General features: G+C 34.5%; 1 protein-coding gene across 1 annotated transcript in view; it reads left to right on the forward strand.

Annotated features, from left to right (window-relative positions):
* The first annotated feature begins 8,521 nt into the window (after window positions 1-8,521).
* The window catches only part of LOC142339656 (uncharacterized), a 64,424-nt gene continuing 50,547 nt past the window's right edge, over window positions 8,522-22,398 (forward strand). Inside the window, exons 1-3 of the mRNA XM_075389850.1 lie at window positions 8,522-8,829; window positions 11,092-11,221; window positions 11,681-11,850. Coding sequence (XP_075245965.1) covers window positions 8,710-8,829; window positions 11,092-11,221; window positions 11,681-11,850 — 420 coding nt within the window. The 5' untranslated portion in view covers window positions 8,522-8,709. The remainder of the gene's footprint in view (window positions 8,830-11,091; window positions 11,222-11,680; window positions 11,851-22,398) is intronic.

A 22,398-nucleotide genomic window follows, 5' to 3' on the forward strand; every position in this document is an offset into this window, starting at 1 on the left:
TCGAAACAGCATTGTGATTTGTGCATTGACACTAGTTAATAAACTTAGTTGCAATTATATTAGTAATGTGGTCTTTTTTATGCAATTTTTCGCTTGACCGATTTGTCGCCTGACCACTTTGTGACTTTTTGTCCTCAAAAACGGGATCAACAGGGCATTAAGTTCTCTTACAGTCTTATTCTTCTTTGAGAATGCGATTCACCAATACTGTTTTGAGGAGACAAATTTCATGGTGTGAACGGAGGTTCTTAATCTTGACCCAGACCTCCCACCCCCCCCCCCCCCCCCCCCAGTCACGCTCCTCTCACCTCCAACTCCGCCTCTCACCCCTCCTATTGACGGTTTGGAACCCCTTTCGTGCAGTCCTCCCAATTATACCCACATCGCGCTTGACACCCCTAATTGCGTTGATTTTTTCTGCTAGCACTCCAGCCCTATAGCCTTTATTTTAGCACCCCCAAAATCTAAATTTTCGCGAATTGTAAGAGCGATATTTGCATTTCATTGAAACAAGAGTGTCTAGGTAGATTGAAAGGCACTTTTAGAATGGTTTCCTAAAAAAAATTAAAAAATCGAGCCCTCATTGTAACCGATAACACCAAAAATTATGTACAGAAGTTTTTATTGATGCTTACGTTATATGCAACAAATTTTTGTTGAAATACGTAATAATTTCAAGCTATAGCTGTGCTAGCTCCCCCCCTCCACTCTGCTCACCGCCACTCCGGTCACCCCCGTCCCCAACTCGGCTGCGTCCCCCCCCCCCCCCCCCCCCTATTGTTAGGAGCATCCCTAAGCCCCGCTGGCTATTATCGAATCCAACCGGCTACTATCGAATTCAGTCGGTTATGTTTTAACTGCGTTATGAAAAAATTGTCTATTAATCCTAATAGGTCAGAAAAATTGTCGCATTATGTTTAAAAAGTAGGTCATTAAAATAAATTGAAAAAAAAATGAAATGAAAGTTCATATTTTTAACACATCATTTTTTATAATTGGGTTTTCGGTCTTCAAGTGTGAACATTGATATCTCTTCAGACGACTTGAAAGAAAAGTTAAGGTTTAATATCCACATTGTTTTAAGTAAATGCAGGTGAAAGGGGGAAAAACTTTGTCCTCATAGACACGAAGAGAAAAACTTATCTCAAAACCTGTAGGTCTTGTCCGATTTTGTCAATTAACTTTTTGGTCTCTTTGAGAAATAATGAATACAAAAATAGCTCAACTATCGGTTTACTTTTTAATGAGCTTTCAAATAGTACCACTTTTTTATCTTTCTATTCTGCAAAACATATTATTTGGCCAAAACTGGCTGAACAAGGAAATTTAGCGCTGGTATAGAGTCCCTAACCCACTATCAAATTTGGAGGGTTGGGAGAGTTACGAACACCCCACCCCCACTTTCCCCTCCCTCACTTCATCCCCCCGGCAATTAAGCTAAAGCTAGCCTCCCTAAACCTAGCCTAGCGACTGTCGAAGCCAACCGCTCGCAGTTCGTTTGAGAGCTATTCGCCCAACGTTAATCCGTTATGTTTTGCAGCATAAATTAGTTTTTTCCATTACTTTTGTATCGTTTCTGTTTTTAATTACTTTTGCAGTTAATTTACTTTCAGAAAGATCAATCCTTTCTAAATTATTCTTACGATAAATAAAAACTCCGTAACCACGCAGGGTACACCGAAATTGATAGTGGTTTATGCCGAGTGGAGTAATACAGAGGGAGCCGAGTGGTTTATACAGAGGGAGTAAATTAATTGGAAATGGAAATTTTGTAGGACTGCAATTGATGAATAGCTGTGGTAGTGATGATATCTATCTAGTAATGGTTTGTGCGTGGAATAGAATATGGGAATGGGAATGACATGCGGCTAAGATGTGTGCAATTAGATAGTAATTGAGTCAGTCTCATTCTAAAATAAAGTCACCATGCAATCACCTCCTTGTGCACTTATAGATACATACACAGTGATAGGGAAGTAACTAGATGACTGAAAAAACGGTAGATATGCTTAAAAAAGGGGTATGCCGTAGATTTGTAGGATTACATGCATGTAAGGTTATACCTCACATATAAAACTATGTCCGTCTGCATAATGTTTCATATTGCAGGAGCAATGTGATGTTTTCAATTATCTGGAATTTCCTGGTTAAGAAATTACTGTTGAGATTTTGTTCTTTTTTGACCCGAAAAGTCGGCTCAAGTTTTGCTTAATCGAGTGGAATCAGTTCGGGCCAGTGACTGCAAATGGTATGAAGTGGGTGGTTTTTGTTTTTTATTTGCAAGTGCGTTGTACATCCATCTTAATATAAAGTCAGAGAATGAAACTGAGTGGACTCTAATAACCTTAGCAATTATATTAGTCCTGAAGAAAACATTTTTATAGCGCTGCAGCTAATAACTGAAACAAACAAAATATTGAACATGTGCTCCCCTAATTTTTTGATTTGTTGTCCTTTTTGAATAATTTGTTGGCTAGGTTTTGGATTACGTAGAACTATGCCTACGTAATACTATGCCGACGTTTTAGAGTGCTGAAACTGAAATTGATTATAAAAGTGCAGAAACGGCTATTACCAATTAATTATCAATAAACGGTAACCGAATGTAATTTTCGAAGTAACCAGGGCACGCTTGTTCAGTAATTCGGTTGTGATAGATTCATATCAGGTCCCATGGGCTGCTTAGGCATGGCTGCAATTATCATTGTTTGCTTTAAATATTTCTCGCTCCAATTATCTTGTCTTAATAAAAAATAAAATCCAAAATCTCACCATTTCATTGTGATTGGTTCAGAATTTTTGCGATCATTTCAGTTAAAGTGATTTGATTGGTTTAGAAGTTTATCGGGTGAAAAATTGAATAAATTTTTGGCGCTCTTATACTCGGCATAGTATTACGTCGGCTTAGGTGTACGTCACCATATTTTCAACTTATTTAACGAAAGTATATCAAGTCATCGTATCTAGTCAATAATTTCTTTGAGCAAATTGAAACCGAAGATCGGTCTGATCTCGTTATTTGTCCACGTTGTTTATATTTATTTTAAAATGTAAACAGCAACGAAATTAATTCTTTTTTTCCGGTTGGTCTTTTGTATTTGATTTTTTGGTTTGAGCGATATTTCGTCTGACCGTGACTTCGACTTGGACTTTTGTAGTGCTTTTTTACGCTTGACTTGTTTTTATGTGATTTGAATTGCTCTTTCAGAACTAAAGCCGTTAAGTGAAAAAAAATAATTTTTTTTATTTCGAGTCTTACTAGTAGTCTAAGTCTAATCAGCTCCAACACAATCATTTTAAACATTTTAGTGTTCTAATACCACCCCCTCCCCGGCTAAAGTAAGGAACAATTGAACCCCGCCTGTCCGTTGAGAGCAATTAGAGCGACCCCTGAGGTCTTTAAGATTTGTTTCTCTAAAAGAGAACTCGATTGTTTTTGTGTTCTTTTTTGGGAATTATGATGCCTGTTTTTGTGTTCTTTTTTGGGCATTATGATGCCTGTTTTTTCGTTTTTTTTTTGGGCATTGTGATGCCTCAAGAAGAATATCAAGTTGAAACAAAAATAGAAAGTAGTTTAATTTCCACTTTTTCGTCTAAAACACTGCAGTCGGCAATGGTGCTCGAATTCATTGTTCAGTTAAACTTCTGCAAAATAAAATAATTATTTTGCAAGGCGGAGCATTGCAAAATATTTCTTTTGCAGTTACAGAGGGTTTAAATTAATTGATAGTAGAATTTTCGATGCGATGCCGTCTAGCAAGTGATTCCAGTTACTGACCTTAAATATTGACTGAACAAGTTTGGCTGAATCGAGTGAAATTTCTTTGGGCCATTTACTGTGAATGGTATGTAGTAGGCGGGCTGTTTGAAGCTTTTCTTGGAACTAGGTTGTACAACACAATTAAAGAGTCAGATAGGATGAAAATGAGTGAGATTGTCAAGATTATTTTTTGAAATTGCTTTAGCAAAATTTTCTAACCGATTTTACTTTTCGAGTGACTTTTATCACGGTGGATTTATTGCTATAACTTAATCTAAATGTAGATTGCTCTATCATTCACAAATTTAAGCAACTGAACGCAATTGGAGATCTATTGTCCCCCCCCCCCACCAGTGTTTTTTACGCCCCGTTACAATTTATATGTTGTTATATAGCACGTTACTATGTAAAAAAAATAGCACCTGCGCTTGGGGGCGTAAAAAATAAGCCCACTAAGCTTGGGGGGGACGGAATAGATCCAATTTTTCTAATGACATAATATCGTTTGTATACCCACTTATTGAACCTACTCCTACTCCTCACTGCTACTTCACCCGTCTGCCGAGGCGAGCTCCCGTCAGTCGTTCGAATTTCTGTACATATTGAGTTTGATTTTTTGGTTCTATATAGAATCTTCCCGTTTTCGTCACAATTATCCTAAACTCTACGCTTCGAAAAATCAAAAAGTTTTGCGTTCAAGTGTTTTTTTTTGCCTTTTTAGAATTCCTATGTTTCGAATGTATATCAATCGTAAATATCTTTTCAAATTGTAATTATTTAGATAACAAAAACAGAAACTAGTTTATTTTCGTAACAAAAACTTTTTCTGAGTTTGATATGATGCTGTGAGTTAAAATCAGATTAATGAGCTCAAAATGTTCAAATGTACAGTTTTCTAAATGCTTATTATGAGTCTTAACTATAAGCAAGTTGATTGTTAACAATCAGTTTGGTTCTCTCAACTTTGTTATCAACACAATCGGTATCAACTTTGAAAGTCCTGCTTCGCACAATCGTTTTCTCTTCATTTTATGATCCCGAAGTATTGGTCTTCTGATGTCACAGATCTACGAAATCTATCATACCGATTTTGTGACGATCTGTCAGCTTCATTTAAAAAAATTATAGCTCGTATTTCAGACAGCGTATCAACGACTGATTAGCTTGTGCTAAGAAGTTTTTCACGATATCAACAAGGTGTTGATTTGTTCCAAAACATTGTTAAATAATATTTGTCGGGGCTAATCTCTGCTTAACGGTATTTAGGCAAAGATTAAGGTGTTCAGAAGTATTCAACAACATAAACTTCTATGTAGCCTCAGATTGTATTAATTCTAGACTAATTACGGTTTTCGGGCATGTCAGATTTTATACACATATGGTTTTTCTCCTTTTTTTTAGCGTAGAGCTACTAAGCATAGCAATTTTTTTACTGCTCAAAACAAGTCAGTGATTTTTTGCAGCATGCAACTTGCTGGTTGTTATTGTGTTTTCGCTATTGAGCAATTACAATTCGAGCATACCTCAATTACAGCAGTTAAAAGGGACCAGGGATTATAAATTAGTTTGCATAAGGCAAACGTTAGCTTCCGCCTCGTGCCTGCTATCTATTAAGCTGTTTGTTTCTATGCACAAAAACGGCAAAGTACTGGTGTACATCTTATTTTTAATGGTTTCATGGAAGAGTTAATGCGCGTATTTAAAACACCTTTTCTGAAACGTAACGAAGCAGGTTAATGAAGACAATTTTATTACTTCCGAAAGCAACATAAGTTTGTTTTAAAGGAAAAAAAAACTGGCTACTATTTGCGTCTGATAAATAAAGGCTGAGCGATTGTTCATTTTTTGCCATTCAGAAAAGGAAAACTTTAGAGAACAGATGTGATTATTTTGCTGATATCGTCCAGAAATGAGAGCAGTAATTGTTCATGTTTCAGTATTCTAATTTCACTTTTAGCGATTTGAAGTGGTCATACTCTTACCGAATCACCAAAGACTATCAGGCCTGATTCAGAAATTTTTCAGAGGCCAAGTCTTGGCAGAGAGATGCCAAGACTTGGTTAGAGGCCCCAAGACTTGGGACTTCTCTGGACAGAGAGAGGCACAGACTTCGATTTTTCTGGGCAGAGCAGAGCCCAAGTCTTGGGTTTCTCTGAGAAGAGTTAAGCTTGACATCATGAGGATGTCTTTCATTTAATGAGGGCAACTCTTTCACAATTGTTGCACTCGATTGCAATTTTTCTGTCAAAAAAATAATTTGCCGTGCTTTGATTTTTGGATTTGACTCCCAAGACATCATATATCTTCGTAAGAGAAGTCAAAACTGAGTGTTTTAATTTTAAATGCGACCAGTTCTTACGTATTATATCCCAAAAACATAGCTGAAAACCAAATTTTTTTAAAAAAAAATCGTTTGCGGGTTAATTGGATCAAATAAATTCGGTCCGACATTAGTCATTTATGTATGTTATTTTAATATTTTTGATTTAAAAAGAGAGTAACGAATTGTTTCAATTTTTTGAGACCAGACTTTCAGATTCTATGAAAAAAATTTTAGCTGTTGATTTAGATATATGCAATGAATGGCAGCATTTTTTGAAAAATGGCAATTAAAAATTCGTTTTAAACGTATCAGCTCGATGTGATGTGATTAAGCTTTTTTAAGATAAAAGTTTCATTGCTAAATATCCTATTTTCTTCATATGGAAGTTCACGAAAACGCAGGCCTTGATTTTTTTAGACAATTCTGTCGATGTTCTTTCGTGTGGTTGCTTTGACACCTGAATTTTCAGTTATTACGGCGGAACTGAAATCTAGCCTTCGTTTAATCAGCTTTCTAATGAAAGTTCCCAAGAGTCGTTTCAGAGCAATTTGCTATTTTTATTGCAATTTTTAGCATGTGGATGACAGAATATGGATAACATGCGTCACTATTTTGCGTTTTTTTTTTTTAAAAAAAATGGGTTTTATAGAAACCCATAAATTGCGTCTACTATTGCCATTCCGAGGTCAGGTCTGCAAATGTGTGATTTTGTTGTGACCCGATGTGGCACAGATTGACAAAATGCGTAAACAGCAGTTTTGAATTTAATGTTGGAATTGCGAGCCTGCAGAAAAAAACTTGATCCCTAGAACACTTGATCCCTAATCGCGATTATTTCACATTTCTACTGTTTTGAAGCGAAGAAATATAATTTTTGATGTAATATTTTTGCAGCACTCCAATCAGCTATCATCGGGGAATTATATTCTTTTTTCATCTATTCATTCAGCTAAGCTATCAAATTTATAACACGCGATCTTGTCCATTCATCGCCACAGCCTTTGAGAGCGCCCGCTTTGCGGCAGCTCTTTGTTAACCTGATGCTGAGTATACTAGCTGCGTTTGCACTCACACAACAGCAAACTAAGAGCATAGACAACCTGACTTCATTCGCACAGCTAAATGACCTGTTTATGACTGTGGAAGTGAAAAGAACAGACTCGCATACTCGAATTATGTTGTCAAAATAGAAAAGAGAACTACAGCTAATAATAATACTAATTCAGTTCAATCAGTATGTAGTGCATACATGCGCACGGATAGCTAGGTGGCTAAAAAAGTATCGCCACATGCGTTCTTTTTCACATTTTTAATCCTACTTGGGTTTTGTTGTTGTTATGGGTGCTCAATTATGTACTACATTAAGACTGAATGGATCTATTCTGTTTCACCCCCCCCCCCCAGTGTTTTTTTGCGCCCCAGGTACAATTTATATGTTGTTATAAAGCACGTTACTATGTAAAAAAATATCACGTGCGCATGGGGGCGTAAAAAATATAAGCCCACTAAGCTGGGGGGAGGGGGGGGGCAAAACAGAATAGATCCGTCTGAATAAAACATGACATTTTCACTGTTGACATGTGCTGCTTAATGTATTTAATTGAGGAAATTGGAACCAATATGAAGTCTGACTGTGGTTAAGTCAAACGTGTTTAATGGTTTGTGGCTCCTTAAAGTTATCAGGAAATAATGCTAAATTATGGAGAAGTTGGTAGTGAAGCTAACTTGGAATACAGGGACATTAGCTACGCTGGGCTGGACCATTTTTTCCTCTAAGGTCGCATGGGTCTTAAAGGTTTCCAAGTATCTGTGAAGAAATACAGCTATTGTGGATGTTGGTACGAAACTATTTATTTGCTCTCAAACGAAATTTGTAGCAATTATATTAGTCCTGTCGGTCTTTTTTATGCGATTTTTCGCTTGGCCGATTTTTCGCCTGACCCATTTGACTTTTCGTCTTCAAAAACGGGATAAACAGGTAGCACCCAGTGGGCATTAAGTGCTCTTAGAGACTTTCCGTTCACTCGTCTCCAAGTATGCGATTCACAGAACTGTTTTAGAGACTTATACTTATGGTGTGAAGGGCGGTTCTTAAAGGTTGAAGACCCCCCCTGTTGCCCGCCCTCCCCCCTGTTGCCCGCCCTCCCCCCTGTTGCCCTATGTCTAATGAAATGGTGAGATATTTTCTCTCTTAAAAGGAAACCCGTTTCAGTGAAACTGAATTAATATGATGTCCAGATACACAAAGCTCAATGGTCTACCAGATTGTTGAATTATTGTTTTCAGACCAATTTTGGGCTCAAATTTCTTTTTCCATAGGATCTACTACATTGAGAAAATTTTAGCGAAGAAATATCTACTACATTGAGAACATTTTAGCGAAGAAGTATGTTAAAATTGCAATAAGATTGGTTAAATTCACTGTTGCGCAGAATTTGATTAGTTGTTGTATTTCAGATTTGTGTTTTGTTTGCCGTTGAACCCAACAGTCTGTTTTTTATAGTGTGGTCTGACAAACTTAGCGATCACTTGAAGCCAACCAACCATTTTTATCTGCTGAAACGAGTAGTTAGTTGAAGTAGACTGTTAGAAGTAGAAAATAGAGTAGAAACAGAGAAGAAGACAGATGGGTGGTAACTTTTTGTCACAGCCTAAGAGGGATGGACCAGGAGAGAGTGGTACTGACAAAGAGAGAGATGTCTCTTTTGGAGTGATCGGATTGCAAGGATGGCGCACAAGCATGGAGGTCTGTCCTTTCTTATACCAATCTGCATTAGTATTGTAAATTGACCTATTACTGTGTGTGCGTGTGGCTTGTTACCACCCCCCTTTTTCCCCACATGACTTTTACCATCACTGAAAAATTTTCTCTTGCATTTTGTTGGCATCACAAAAATAAAAATGCGAAACCAAAAAATAGTTCTGAAAAAGCTTGAAAACCGTCAAAAGGTTTAAAGAAGCATTCAGCAACATCTTTGTTTTAGACCTAGCAGCAAAAGAGAAGACCGCTGTTCCGCTGTAGAACTATTTTATACTACACTATAGCTGTAGAATTTAAAGAAAGAGAAATCAGTTGTTTCAATTAATTTTTGTCGCTAATTTCCAATAATACAAGGATTTAGGAGTTAGCTGATTGATTCCAAACAACCAAAATAGGTTCGTTGCTGCTTCAGAAATTTCTCCTGTAGACAAAAAAGTGCCCTAACACTTAATTTTTTGCAAAAAAATGTCAAGTTTAGCCCAAATTTTCTGACTTGTCTCATAAGTTTGACCATTAATAGAACACTATTGGAGAGGTTCAACATTTTAGCCAGTTGTACAGTGGTACACAAAACCTCAAAAAGCAGCCGAGGCAACGAAAATGCTTAAAAAGACAGCGATTTCGCAACAATTACACTAAAAATGCGTCACTTCTATAGACGCAAAAAAAATTGAATTGAAAACTTCTATTTGTTTTTGAATTCTGGAGGCTTTCAGACGCAAGAACGTATGTTGATCTGAATTCTCTAAATATCAAATTTTGTCAAAATTGACAGAAAGCGTGGCGGGAATATATTTCATACAATTTTTTTGTCAAATTACTTGAACAGAAATTGCATTCAATGAATTTTTTCCTCTTTTTTCTAGATCAAAAAGCATGACCAAAAGTTTCCCATTATTACCTCAAGATGATGAGAAAGGTAACTTGCCTTGAAGTTTGCCAAAAAAACGCCGATTTGACATTTCACTTTTTCAAAATGAGTAGAGTCAACGAGCTTTAATTTAAAACCACAGAAGTTAGACCTGAGCGACCTGAAAACCGGGCAAGATTTGTCTAAGCGAAAGAAAGTCGGTCCCGCGTAAAGTTCTCTCATTCAAGAAATGGAACAATAAGTTATTCAAATGTGCAAAAGCTCAATTTTTCTTGATTTCTTAATGTTTAACTAGGTTAAATACTCACATAACATAAAGAGAGGAGAACAAACCGAAGATTAATTGTTGAGACCGGCTTCAACATTGATCATGAAGAGTTTAAAAGCCACCGTCAGCCTCTCAACGGCTATTATCTAGGCGCTCTCCTTTTCAACAAATCTGAATTGTATTGGGGCGCTGTCTTTTTCGTTAAGATCTGCACACATTTTCAGGGTTTTTGAAGTCAAATTGGAGTAGTGATTTTGGTCACGCCGAAACAGGAGGTCTAGTTTTTTAATTAGTCAATGAAAATGAAAATTCTTTGAATTGTAGGTCTTTGTCCTGCTGTTTTTTTAGTTCGCCTTTCCTTTTAGTCACTTTTTTTTTCGTTTTACATGAGTCACGATTTTCACGCTTGACTTCTGTCTGACCTCACTCACTGTTTCAACTGAATGGAATTCAATTTTTTTAATATATTGATTTACGTAATGTAGTGAATACGGTCAAAGTCAAAAGAGCAGAATCAAAAGAAACAGGATAAGCATATAAAGCCCGGTCATTAATTCACAGTGCATTAGATTATCAAAGTTCATTAAATCGATTGCTAGCTGGCATTAGTATTTTGCGTAATAGCCTTCAGTTTATAACCTGAATTAGGTGTTTTTTTAAATCTAACCGAATATGCACATTTTGGTCACCAAATGGAGTTACTAGGACTCTTAGAAAAATTAATTTTTATCTTTTTTGGTTTCAATCGCAATTTGCGTCAAGTGGGTCAACAGCGGCTATTTTTCAGCTTCTTACCGGCAATGTTTTCTATTTAAATTAACCTCATAGGTAATTTTAGGTACCTTTCACCTAATTGATATCCATAGTTTTATATCCTTAAAGATAATGGCTTAATGTATTTTAAATTTTCAGATAAAAGTAGTGAGATTAAAACGCTTTCTCTTTTGCTCGTACATTGGACAAATATAAATGACAGCTCCACGATCTGAAATGACTGGACTATTTGAGATAACAGGATTGATTTCCGAAGTATTGGAACTATATCGTTATTAACCTGACAGTAATTTCACATCTGATTGTGTTTGTCATCTGCTACTCGCTATTTTAGGATGCGCACCTATGTATACCCGCACTGAGAAAACATATCGAGCAGAGTTGTGAAGATTTGAAGCTGTCCCCAGATGTGATCGAAAAGGTCCCAGATTGCAGTCTCTTTGCTGTTTTCGATGGCCATGGTGGTACGTAAACTCATAGCCGTTGTTTGAAGCCAATTCTTCCGATTACAGTATTTGATTGTCTTTTTCAGATGGCTTTTATCTGTCAAATTTCAAAAAGTGATGATATACAAATTTGATCTCAATTTTATAGCAGCTCAATAATATGAAGATATCTAAGTATGAAGTTCTGTTCTGCTGATATTGACAGGGCTCTATCATTATGAAGTATGAAGCTGAGTTGTAAAACCATAGACACCAAAAATTATGTACACATTGATTTTTCTTCGGTTATGGAAGACAAATTAAAAAAATCAAAACTCCCAATTTAGGTAGGGAACGATTTTAGTAAAAAAGAAGAATTAAGCTCATGTGTAATAACCATGACTATGATTGAACTTTCTAAAAGCTATGTAGGCAACTGTTAATATTAGTTGAAGGTTTTTGTGAATTTGAGTTGCTGTAATGCGAAGCATGTGATAGGAGCCGAGGTGGCGAGGATGTGTTCGAGTAAGTTTGTTCAGTTTCTGGTGGCAGAAGACAGCTTTCTAAATGGGGACTACGAGACTGCTCTCAAAAATGTTTACCTGAAATTGGACCAATTTGTCATATCGGAGGAGGGTCAGAAAATGCTGCAAAACATCATTGAGGAGGTAAAAAAATTTTGTATTTCCCGGAATACATGTTTAGAATAATAGTAATTTTTTATTTATATTTATTAATAGCCGCCCTCATCTTCTCAGCCGGCTATTATAGCGCTCCTATTTTTTTTTTTTTACTTCGTCGAATAAAAAAATGTTTCGCTTTACCTCATTTTGCCGCCTTTTCAACATTTTGCGTGAAATCTTTTTGACTTCTCTAGGCTAGTTTCTCTCTTCTCTCATTCTGCTAAAAGTGATTTTGAACATCAGTTGCTCAGCAAAGCAATTCAAAATGAACAGTCAGTATAATAATTGAAGTCAGAAATAGAAACGGGATAAACCCATAAAGCCCAATTTTAGATGCCCGCTATTTGAACGTCGGTCCTATAAGTATTAGTTACCTCTCTCTAATGCTGATTGTTATTGATAGTAGCCCCTGTAGCCTCTCTCTAAGAAACAGAAGTATGTTCAACTACGAAATGCCATCAAAATAAATCGGACTTAAAAAAATGTTTTTGTACGAAAATCTTTTTTTTTCAATATCTTCTGTTATTTCAATCCCAGTCATGCTTATTGGAATCAACGGCGGCTATTTTCCGGCAATCTGCCGGGTATGTTTATTTATTTTTATTAATAGCCGCAGAGCGATAGCTGAGGCTATTGTTGGCCTTCTCTTGGTTTTTTACGACTCGACGAGGAGTATTGGTTTTCTTAAGGTTTTTTTACCGGAAGTACTATTCGTTCAGACGCTGTTTTGACCTAAAAGTGAAAGTGAGTAAAATTGCCGTGTGAACTAATTTTTTTCTGAGCGAGAGAAGTTTTTTGATCATGCGCCGCGTTTAGTGAATGACTTTTCGACTTTGAAAAGTAGTTTTTGACTGAATGGCACATATAGATAACCGGTTTTAGCCGTTTTTTCCTCTAAGTGGCCCAGTTTTTTGCTTGTAATTTGTTTTTTGTAGAAATAATTTTTATTTGATGCTATATTGAAATGTGAACCTCGGAAATTGATACCACATTGTTTTGCAGAGCCTGAAAATGCGTTTGTAGTTCAAAATTAGCACATATTTCTTGATTTTTTAGTTAATTTTTGGTTTTTATTCTAGTAATTTTTTCGTTTTTGGATCTTTCAGCCGCCTTTTTGTCAAAAATCAGTTTATATAGCGACTTGCTTTTGATAATTCGTATACTCAATGCCTCTTTCTACCTCGATGTTATTTTGTTTTTTATAAAATTGTACATATGCTAATCCGATTTTGTTAGTTTTTTTCCAATTTTTGTCACTTTTTGTTAAATTGCTCTTGAGCGCAGTTCATAGCAATTATTGTAAACGTGTGTGTCTTTTTTATGCAAATTTTTCGCTGGACAATTTTGAGTTTTTTTCTAGAACATTCTTTGACTTCTTAAGTGACTTTTTCACGCTTTCGTTCATCATTTTTGAGTGATCTCTAGTTATACGAAGTTGCTAATATAAAATCGTTTGCAGCATAACAAAACTAAGTGCGTCGTAGCGCAGAGGTTAGTGCGGGTGGCTACGGATCGAGAAGTTAGTGGTGCGAATACCGGTGGGGGCAAAGTTTTTTGCACCCATAAAGAAAAATTAATCTAGACTAAAGACCATGAAATAAATTGCTTCGCCTATCGTTCAAGAGCAATTCTTCCGACATTTGTCGGTTTATGTTTGTATTTTGGTTTGTTACTAGAAATAGTCTTTTTGCGCAACATGAGGGACTTTAATTTTGTTTCAATAAAAATTCAATCAGTTTTTGGCGTTAAGTTTGCGAAAAACAGTTCAAAATTTTTTTTCTATAATTGCAGTCTCAAAAATTTTTTGAACATTTTTTTTGCAAAATGTTTCAATGTGTCGTATGTTTGAATTCTGCCTCTTCTTTTTTTCTTCTGCATAAGAGAATGGATTTTTGTCTCGGCTGACGCGTTGTCTTTTCTTATGTCTCGAATGCTGAACATGGAAATGTTTTCGTTTTTCTTGATTTTTAATTTGATTTTTAACTTTCAAAAATCAAGAATTAGTCTTTTTGTTACAGTTTTCCTTTCATTGTGTCCTTTTTCTTTTTTCTTTACATTCTGGTTTGTATAGTTTAGCTTTGTCCTAGCACCTACATTTATATTCGTTATGTTGATTTTTTTGGTTGTTAAAAAGTTGAATTCAGCTCTTTATTAAATATTTTCGTCATTTCTTTGGTTTGCAATTGATTTCATTCAACATAGGGCAGTCCTGAGGCTTTGAGTGAAAATCTTTTTCAACTTTTTTAACTGTTACTATTTATCGCAATTTTCTTCAGGCATTGGCACTTTTTTTGAAACGATTTTTTGCCTTTGATTATTATTTTGTTGCTTATGTCTTTTCTATGATTAATTTTGTTTTTGAATTATTATGAAATCATGTCTAGAATATATAAATCAAGGAAGAAGTATGTGTTGTTTTTGTCGTTATTGCAGTGATTAGAAGTCTAATGGTAATTGTTTTCTGATTCCTAATTTTGAGCATCATCTTTTGAAAAATTTAACTTAGTTTCTAAGATTTATCTGCCGTTTGCTTTCACAATCTTTTTGAGATTAGAATCCTGAATTATTTGAGGGCAATTGATAGCCCTCTCAGTTTTTTCAGCCTATCAGTATTTTGACCATCCTAATTATTTCTGACCTTTTTTAACGTTACCAAACGTTTTCAATAATATAAAATTTTGCTGCATTTTTTCTCTTGTTGACAATGGTTTAAATTTCATCAATTTTTAGATCAGACCTGGGGAGGTAATGAGTTAATTGTTTGATACAAAAGGTAATGGCTTCAGCTAATTACGTTTTTTTAACTTTGATGCTTCGAGTCGCTTCCGGAATTCTTCTGGCTATGTTTTTTTGTTTCATCGTCAAGGTTTTTGTTACGACCATATGACGTCACAGGCACTTTTTGTTCATTCGTTCATGCAATTTCAACTGAATTGCATGCGTGACGTCATTTTCCGCTCTTAGTGGAGCGAGTTTTTTTTTTTGTTCATTGGCGTGATTAAATTTTTGGTCACACTTGACTTTCCTCACTCTCAAAACTGACTTCCTCACTTTGAAATTGACCTTTATTTACTTTAATTCAAAGAGATAAGGTCAAATGGGTGTTTGTCACTCTAAATGAAGGTTATTTGAGATCAGCTAATAGAGGCAGCAATAACTTATACAGATTTTTAATCAAAATATAACAGATCAGCCTTCAATGAAAAGACGAATTTTTGGTCTGTCTTTTTTGAGACTGCAGATCTACGAATCTATTGAGGCTATTATCTGGCAATCTGCCAGCTTTGTTTATATATTTATTATTGTATTCATTATCGAATGTCTATTGTCACATTCGTTTACAATGAATTTTAAGTTAAATTGTGTGATTGATATTTATGATTACTTATGACGTAACTCGAGACTGATTTATTACTCAAAGATAGTTTTCCAGCACAACGTAATCCTTTTCAATGGCAATTTTATGCAGCGATGTATAGAAGGCTGATTATATTTTATAGTTGCTTGTGTGTCACTTCATTTTTTTATCAGTTGCTATCTATATTTAAGGCATAAATGTTTACTTTGAAGCTGTATTCTTTAGTTTATCCCCCACTCAACCCAACCCCACCCCCAATCGCCCCCCCCCCACACCACTCTGCTTACCCCCCTCCCCTACCCCGCTAATGCTAGCATCTCTGAGCCCCAGCTGGGTATTAACGAAGGCAACCACTCGAGTAGTATAACGTGAGCAAGAGTGGGGGGGGTAAAAGGAAGTACCTATGTATTAAGATTAGGTATAGCCCATTTTCGCTCAAATTCCAAGGAAGTACCTCACAGCATGATACCCAAGCTGTTCACACGAGGGGGATTAGCAAGTTAATCCCTTAATATTAAATTAGGTCATTTACTCATTCCCAAATTGCACTTGAATAATGTAAATTTTCAAAGACGTACCTCACAGCATGACACCAAAGCTGTTCTCTCAAAGGGGATTAGTTAGGTAATGTTTTAATATTAATTTAGATAGGGTGACTCATTTACTCTTACGTACGGTTTACGTGATTTTCAAAAGTGTACCTCACAGCATGATACCCAAGCTGTTCACACGAAGGGGATTAGCAAGATAGAGCCTTAACAACAAATTAATAAGGTCATTGACCCCCTACCATATTGCACTTTACTAATGTCAATTTTCAAAAGTGTACCTCACAGCATGACACCCAAGCTGTTCAGACTAAAGGGATTAGCAAGGTAATGTTTTAATTTTAAATTAGATAGGATGACTCATTTACATTTACGTACGGCTTAGGTGATTTTCAAAAATGTACCTCAGAGCATGACACCCAAGCTGTTCACATGAAAAGGATTAGCAAGATAGTGCCTTAACAACAAATCAGTAAGGTTATTGACCCCCAACCATATTACACTTTATTAATATCAATTTCCAAAGACGTACCTCACAGCATGACACCCAAGCTGTTCACAGGAAAGGGATTAGCATAAATCATTTTCTACACAAGTTTCATTGTCTTAAAAAAATGTTTTATAAGATCTCATTGGCTACGAAGTTTTTTGTTCCCTATTGTTCTTGTTTATACTTAAGTTTCATTGGCTCCACATTTCGAGGTTTTTTAGATGTTTCTATCATTTGTTTCTTTCCCCTTATTTTATTCAGTTACCCTCATTCATCCAGAGTTTCTTATTTGTTGCTTCCAGATCCCATATTTTGCTCAATTCACCAAAAGTGACTACCAAAATTAGCAATTCTATTTACAGTAAATCTAATTCAAAATTCTAGACTGCTAATCATTTTTTAATAATCTAACCTAGAAAAAAGAATGTCTCTCGTTGTGTTTGATATTGAGTGCTTGGAGGGGCAAATTGTTAAGGAGTTGGGTGTTTTCAAGGACGGAATTGTATTAGGATACAGTTTCCTCCCACCCAAAGACTACAAACCTACTTTTCAAGCAAAGTGGAACACTAAAAATTTACATGGGATTAATTGGAACAGTGGAAAACTGGAATATACTGAGTTGTCATCAATCATTCACCAATATTGTTCATCTACAACTGAATACTTTGCAAAGGGGTTGGAGAAGTGTAATCTCCTCTTAGAATACTTGTGTAGAGATGTGGAGAATCTAGATGATCTTGGTTGTCCAAAAGTTTCCAAACTTCTCAACAACTTGGATACTGACTGGGATTGTAGCAACTATCCGTATCGACACCAAAAAACCTTTCAATGTGCAGAGAAGAAAGCTTATGCATACGGAATTTGGACTCTTGATTTTTTTGATAATGTATTATATTTGTGATTTCTAATTGTATTTGTGATCGTTTTGTAATTAAATAATTTTGTTTTACTACTTTTTAAATCAGAGAAAAGTCGCATTTGAAGATCATTTGCTGAGTACAGATTACATGATTAGATAAAAATGCCAGAAATGCACGTTTCAAAATAATAATAGATACCTCTTCTTAAATTGGGAAACAAAAAAAACTAAGTTTAAAAAGACGCTTTTTTTCATTGTCAGTTTTTTAAATTTTTTAATGTAAAATTTTAATTATTGTTCTTGTTTATACTTAAGTTTCAGTGGCTCCATATTTCGAAGCTTTTTACGATATGTCAATCATTTGTTTCTTTCCCCTTACTTTATTCAGCTCCCCTTTGATAATGTCAATTTGCAAAGACGTACCTCACAGCTTGATACCCACGCTGTTCACACGGATTGGACCAGCAAGATAATCCCTCAATAACAAATTAGGTAGGTCATTGACCCCTTCCCACATTACACTTTACTAATGTCAATTTCCCAAGACGTACTTCACAGCAGGATGCCTAAGCTGTTTACACGAAGGGGATTAGCAAGATAGAGACTTAACAGCAAATTAGTTAGGTCATTCACGTTTTCTCATATTACATTTTACAAATGTCAATTTACAAACACGTACCTCACCGCATGATGTCCAAACTGTTCACACGAAATGGATTAGCAAGATAATCCCTCAATCACACATTCCAATTCTTAAGGGAAGAAAGACACACCTATCCCCAAAAATACACATTTATTGGCAACAAACACTCAATTCTTGACACGAAACATCCAATTTTGCCAAAAATAGCAAAATGTTGAAAAAAATACCAAATTCGTAGCAAAAGAACCAATTCTAGCCCAAAAATACTCGTTTCTAGTCCAGAAATACACCATTTTAAGCAAAAATTACACAATTCTTATGTTAACAAAAATTCGTAGTTCCTGACAAAAAAAACCCAGGTCTAGCAAAAACTGCGCAGTAATTGCCAAACGAACACTCAAATCTTCCCGAAAAATACCGATTTTTACCACAAAGTGGAGATATCTTGTCAAAGAACAACCAAACTCCACCCAATTTGTTAGAATTTTTAAAAAATACCCAAATAGAAAACGAAATAACAAAAATTCATCAAATATTTATCCAAAACATATCATAAATTAGACAATCTTGCCATCATCTGTATTTATCAAATTTCTTCCCGACAATCCAATTATTTAGTGACCTGACAAACATCAACTTTAGACATCGTCTTTTGTGATGATGAATCTTCTCCGCTGATTGATATAGGTTTTATGAGCACAAACTTGTCACGAATTATTTACTGTCGTCTAAAATTAGTCATAAAATGCATCAGTTTAATCATAGTAGTTCAACAATTACGTCCTACTATCTTCAAAATTTTGAACAATTAGGTGATCTCATCCATGTAGGTGGGTCACTGACCTCTTTGAGAAAAAGTTTAGTTCAACTACTTCGTATGATTGCCACAATTGCGGATATCCAGGCATTGTATGGGCTCATTGAACTAATGTGAACAAAATATAATCCACACTAACGGCAATATGATTTTCATACTTTATCAAAGCATGCAGAGCTCACGTGATATAAGTCTTACTCATAGTATCGTGATAATTACGTCACTATTGCGTCATAATGATTTCAGTTTTTATCATACTGTATAAACAAAAGTCCAATTCATTGTGCTTCTTTTTTCCTTCTGTTCAACAGCTCAACAAAAGCTAGCTTTCATTCTTATCTTGAGACAATTTCTTGCTCCTTCTATTGCAAAACCAAGTTATCATTTATAAACCCTTAGGTGAATATTTGTCATCTCCAGGACCTCTTCCTATTTCCCATTCCACGTAAGTCATTTCTGTTATGAAATATGAAAACAAGCAAGAAAAAACAAACAAATGGCCATTTTTTATCATTGTACTCATTCGCAAATAGCATATTAATTCTTCAGTGAGAAAGATTCACCAATACGGGTAATTTATCCTTAGCTTTAGTTTTTTTTAGTATTTCAACCGTCTTCAACCAAAAAAAGGCTGAAATAATGAACATCAAATCTGTGAAATTGAACAAAAATCTCAAAGCCCACATCTTCCCCGATTTCAATGATGATGTTGCAATTATAAAGGAGAGAAAAACTTGCTACGGCTGGGTAGCTGATCCTCCATTCTCAATTCCGAGGCAGCTCCTGGTCTTCATTATTGCTATCGAGAATTTGCCTGAAGTCTCTGTTCCATACAAACAGACAACTGTAGACTTCTACAAAAACCGCATCGAAAACACAAATTTGCAAGTGTCAGACAACATGGAACTGAGCAGATCAGTCCGTGAGCAATTCTGTGATTATGAGTTGTCCTATAGACCAATGTATGAAAATCAACTGGGATTTTTTGAGGAGGAGAGAGAACTTAAATTTCTCTGGTGTGTGTCTGACGAGTATGACAATTTGCAGGAGCAGAAACCTCATCGGGATTGTGACGACTGGGAAAATGGGTCGTTGACAGAGAGTATCATTGCAAGTATAGAGGAAGAGAACGCAATTGAGCTCAAGTTTAGCAGCAAAAATTGCGACAAGGCAGTCCCCTTCTTGTATTTTTCTACAGAAACTGGACAAGATACAACGAAAGAAGTACAGGGAGCATCCACTGTTGAAAATACTTCACTCAATTCTGCCGAAACCATCCTCAGTAAAGTACTCGATGAATGTGCAGATAACCAAGATCATATTTTTTCTCATGATGCAATTGAAGCAATATCTGAAAAAACTTCCCTCAAATGTGAGCAACCGGCGTATTGTACACAAAAGACAGTCAAGAGAAGGGCCCCTGATGTCAATAAACCCTGAGAGAGGGAAGTAGAAAGCCAGAAGTTTGATCACAAGAAAGAAAAAATGTGTCCTCCATCGGGCAAATTGAGACGACATACTGAGTTATATGGTAACTAGACTAGCAATCTGAGAAGTTATTCCTTTTGCAGATTATTTTTGTTTGTATTTCCTGTATGATTTCATATCTGATACTAGTATTTTTAGTGACGACTGATTGACTGAATAATTTGAAATGTTCTGTTTTACACTTAGAAAAGCTGAAGCTCATGTATGCTTTTGAATTAATACTTTGATACTAATATTTAATTGAGTTTTAAAATGCATTTTCGAAAACAATTTTTATCATAAGTTCAATTTTGAATTTAAATATTTATCGAAAAAAGCCTGTTTTGTAATGTCTGCTTTTTTTCTCAAAAATGCGGGTTAGTAGTCGTTGCAGAGACTGTGAAGTTGATTGGAAATAGTTGGGATGCAAATGATATGGTTATCAGATAATGGACCGTAGTCGATTTACGGACATACGACCAAAAAATATCTGTAAGGTTTTCATGTAGATAGATTTATTAACAACAGGTTTTCAAGTCCCTGAATGAGCTGAAAGACCAGATTTTTGAGGTAGAAATGAGCAAGACACGTATTGCACATAAAGCACCAATAATTGTTGGGTTCTTTATCCTCTTGTACGCCAGAATTACAATGTTGCAACTTAAAAACCATTTCTTATCCTCTTTCTGCGATACAAACAAATATGAGTTGATTAAATGGATAATGAGTCTTTACTTGGCACGTAGTGAGGAAAAATTTGACGAATTCAGTTGACCAGAAATACATCAAGTGTGGTACTGGATGATGCAAAGCGATTGCAGTAATAACTTCGCAGCAGACTCTAGCAACAGTTGTTTACCACGAATACTATGCCATAATCATGGAACCTTTGATAAGAGAACACCTGGTTTTTGTAAAGAAGAATTTTCGGTTAAGAAATTTTAGATATCGATACATACATATCAATAAGTATAAAATTTACAAATTTTTTAAGTGGAAAACCATTTCCATTAGTTTTTTTTATTGTTTTGAAAAAAAAATGTTTTACTCAAGAAAAATCTTTTTAAAAAATGTAAATTTTATAAGGTTTTTAACAAAAAAAATGTAATTTTACATGTTTTTTATCTATTTTTACAATTTTCAGTTTTTGAAGTTTTTTTCAAGTTAAATTTTCAATTCAATTGTTTTTTTTATTTAAAAAATGTTGTTTTACTAATATAATTTTTTTCAAAAATGACGTTTTTTACATAAGGTTTTTAACCAAAAATGTAAATTTTGTTATTTTTTATTTTTATATTTTTACATTTCTCAGTTTTGGATTTTTTTCATGTAAAATGTTCAATTTAATTGTTTTTTTTAATTAAAAATGTTGTTTTACTAAAATAATTTTTTTTTCAAAAATGTCGTTTTTTACATAAGGTTTTTAACCAAAAATGTAAATTCTGTTGTTTTTCATTCTTCTATTTTTACATTTTTCAGTTTTGGAAGTTTTTTTCTTGTAAAATTCTCAATTTATTTGTTTTTTTTTATTTAAAAAAATGTTGTTTTACTAAAATAATTTTTTTTCAAAAATGTCGTTTTTTACATAAGGTTTTTAACCAAAAATGTAAATTTTGTTGTTTTTCATTTTTCTATTTTTACATTTTTCAGTTTTGGAAGTTTTTTTCTTGTAAAATTTTCAATTTAATTGTTTTTTTATTGAAAATGTTGTTTTACTAAAATAATTTTTTTTCAAAAATGTCGTTTTTTAACATCAGGTTTTTAACCAAAAACGTAAATTTTGTTGTTTTTCTTTTTTCTATTTTTACATTTTTCAGTTTTGGAAGTTTTTTTTCTTGTAAAATTTTCAATTTAATTGTTTTTTATTAAAAAATGTTGCTTTACTAAAATATTTTTTTTCAAAAATGTCGTTTTTTACATAAGGTTTTTAACCAAAAATTTAAAATTTGTTGTTTTTTCATTTTTCTTCTTTTACATTTTTCAGTTTTGGAGTTTTTACACCCCCCAACTCTGCTTAACTATTACTACTCTGCTTAACTAATGCCAGAAATGCACGTTTCAAAATTACTATTTTCTTTCATGTAAAATTTTCAATTTTTTTTATTAAAAAATGTTGTTTTACTAAAACAATTTTTTTTTCAAAAATGCCGTTTTTTACATAAGGGGTTTAACCAAAAATGTATATTATGTTGTTTTTTTGTTTTTCTATTTTTCCATTTTTCAGCTTTTGAAGTTTTTTTCATTGTAAATGAAAAAACTTCAAAAATTGAAAAATGGAAAAATAGAAAAATAAAAAAACAACATAATATACATTTTTGGTTAAATCCCTTATGTAAAAAACGGCATTTTTG

Source organism: Convolutriloba macropyga, chromosome 5, assembly GCF_964194025.1.
Source record: "Convolutriloba macropyga chromosome 5, txConMacr16.3, whole genome shotgun sequence".
In the NCBI taxonomy this organism is placed as follows: domain Eukaryota; kingdom Metazoa; phylum Xenacoelomorpha; order Acoela; family Convolutidae; genus Convolutriloba; species Convolutriloba macropyga.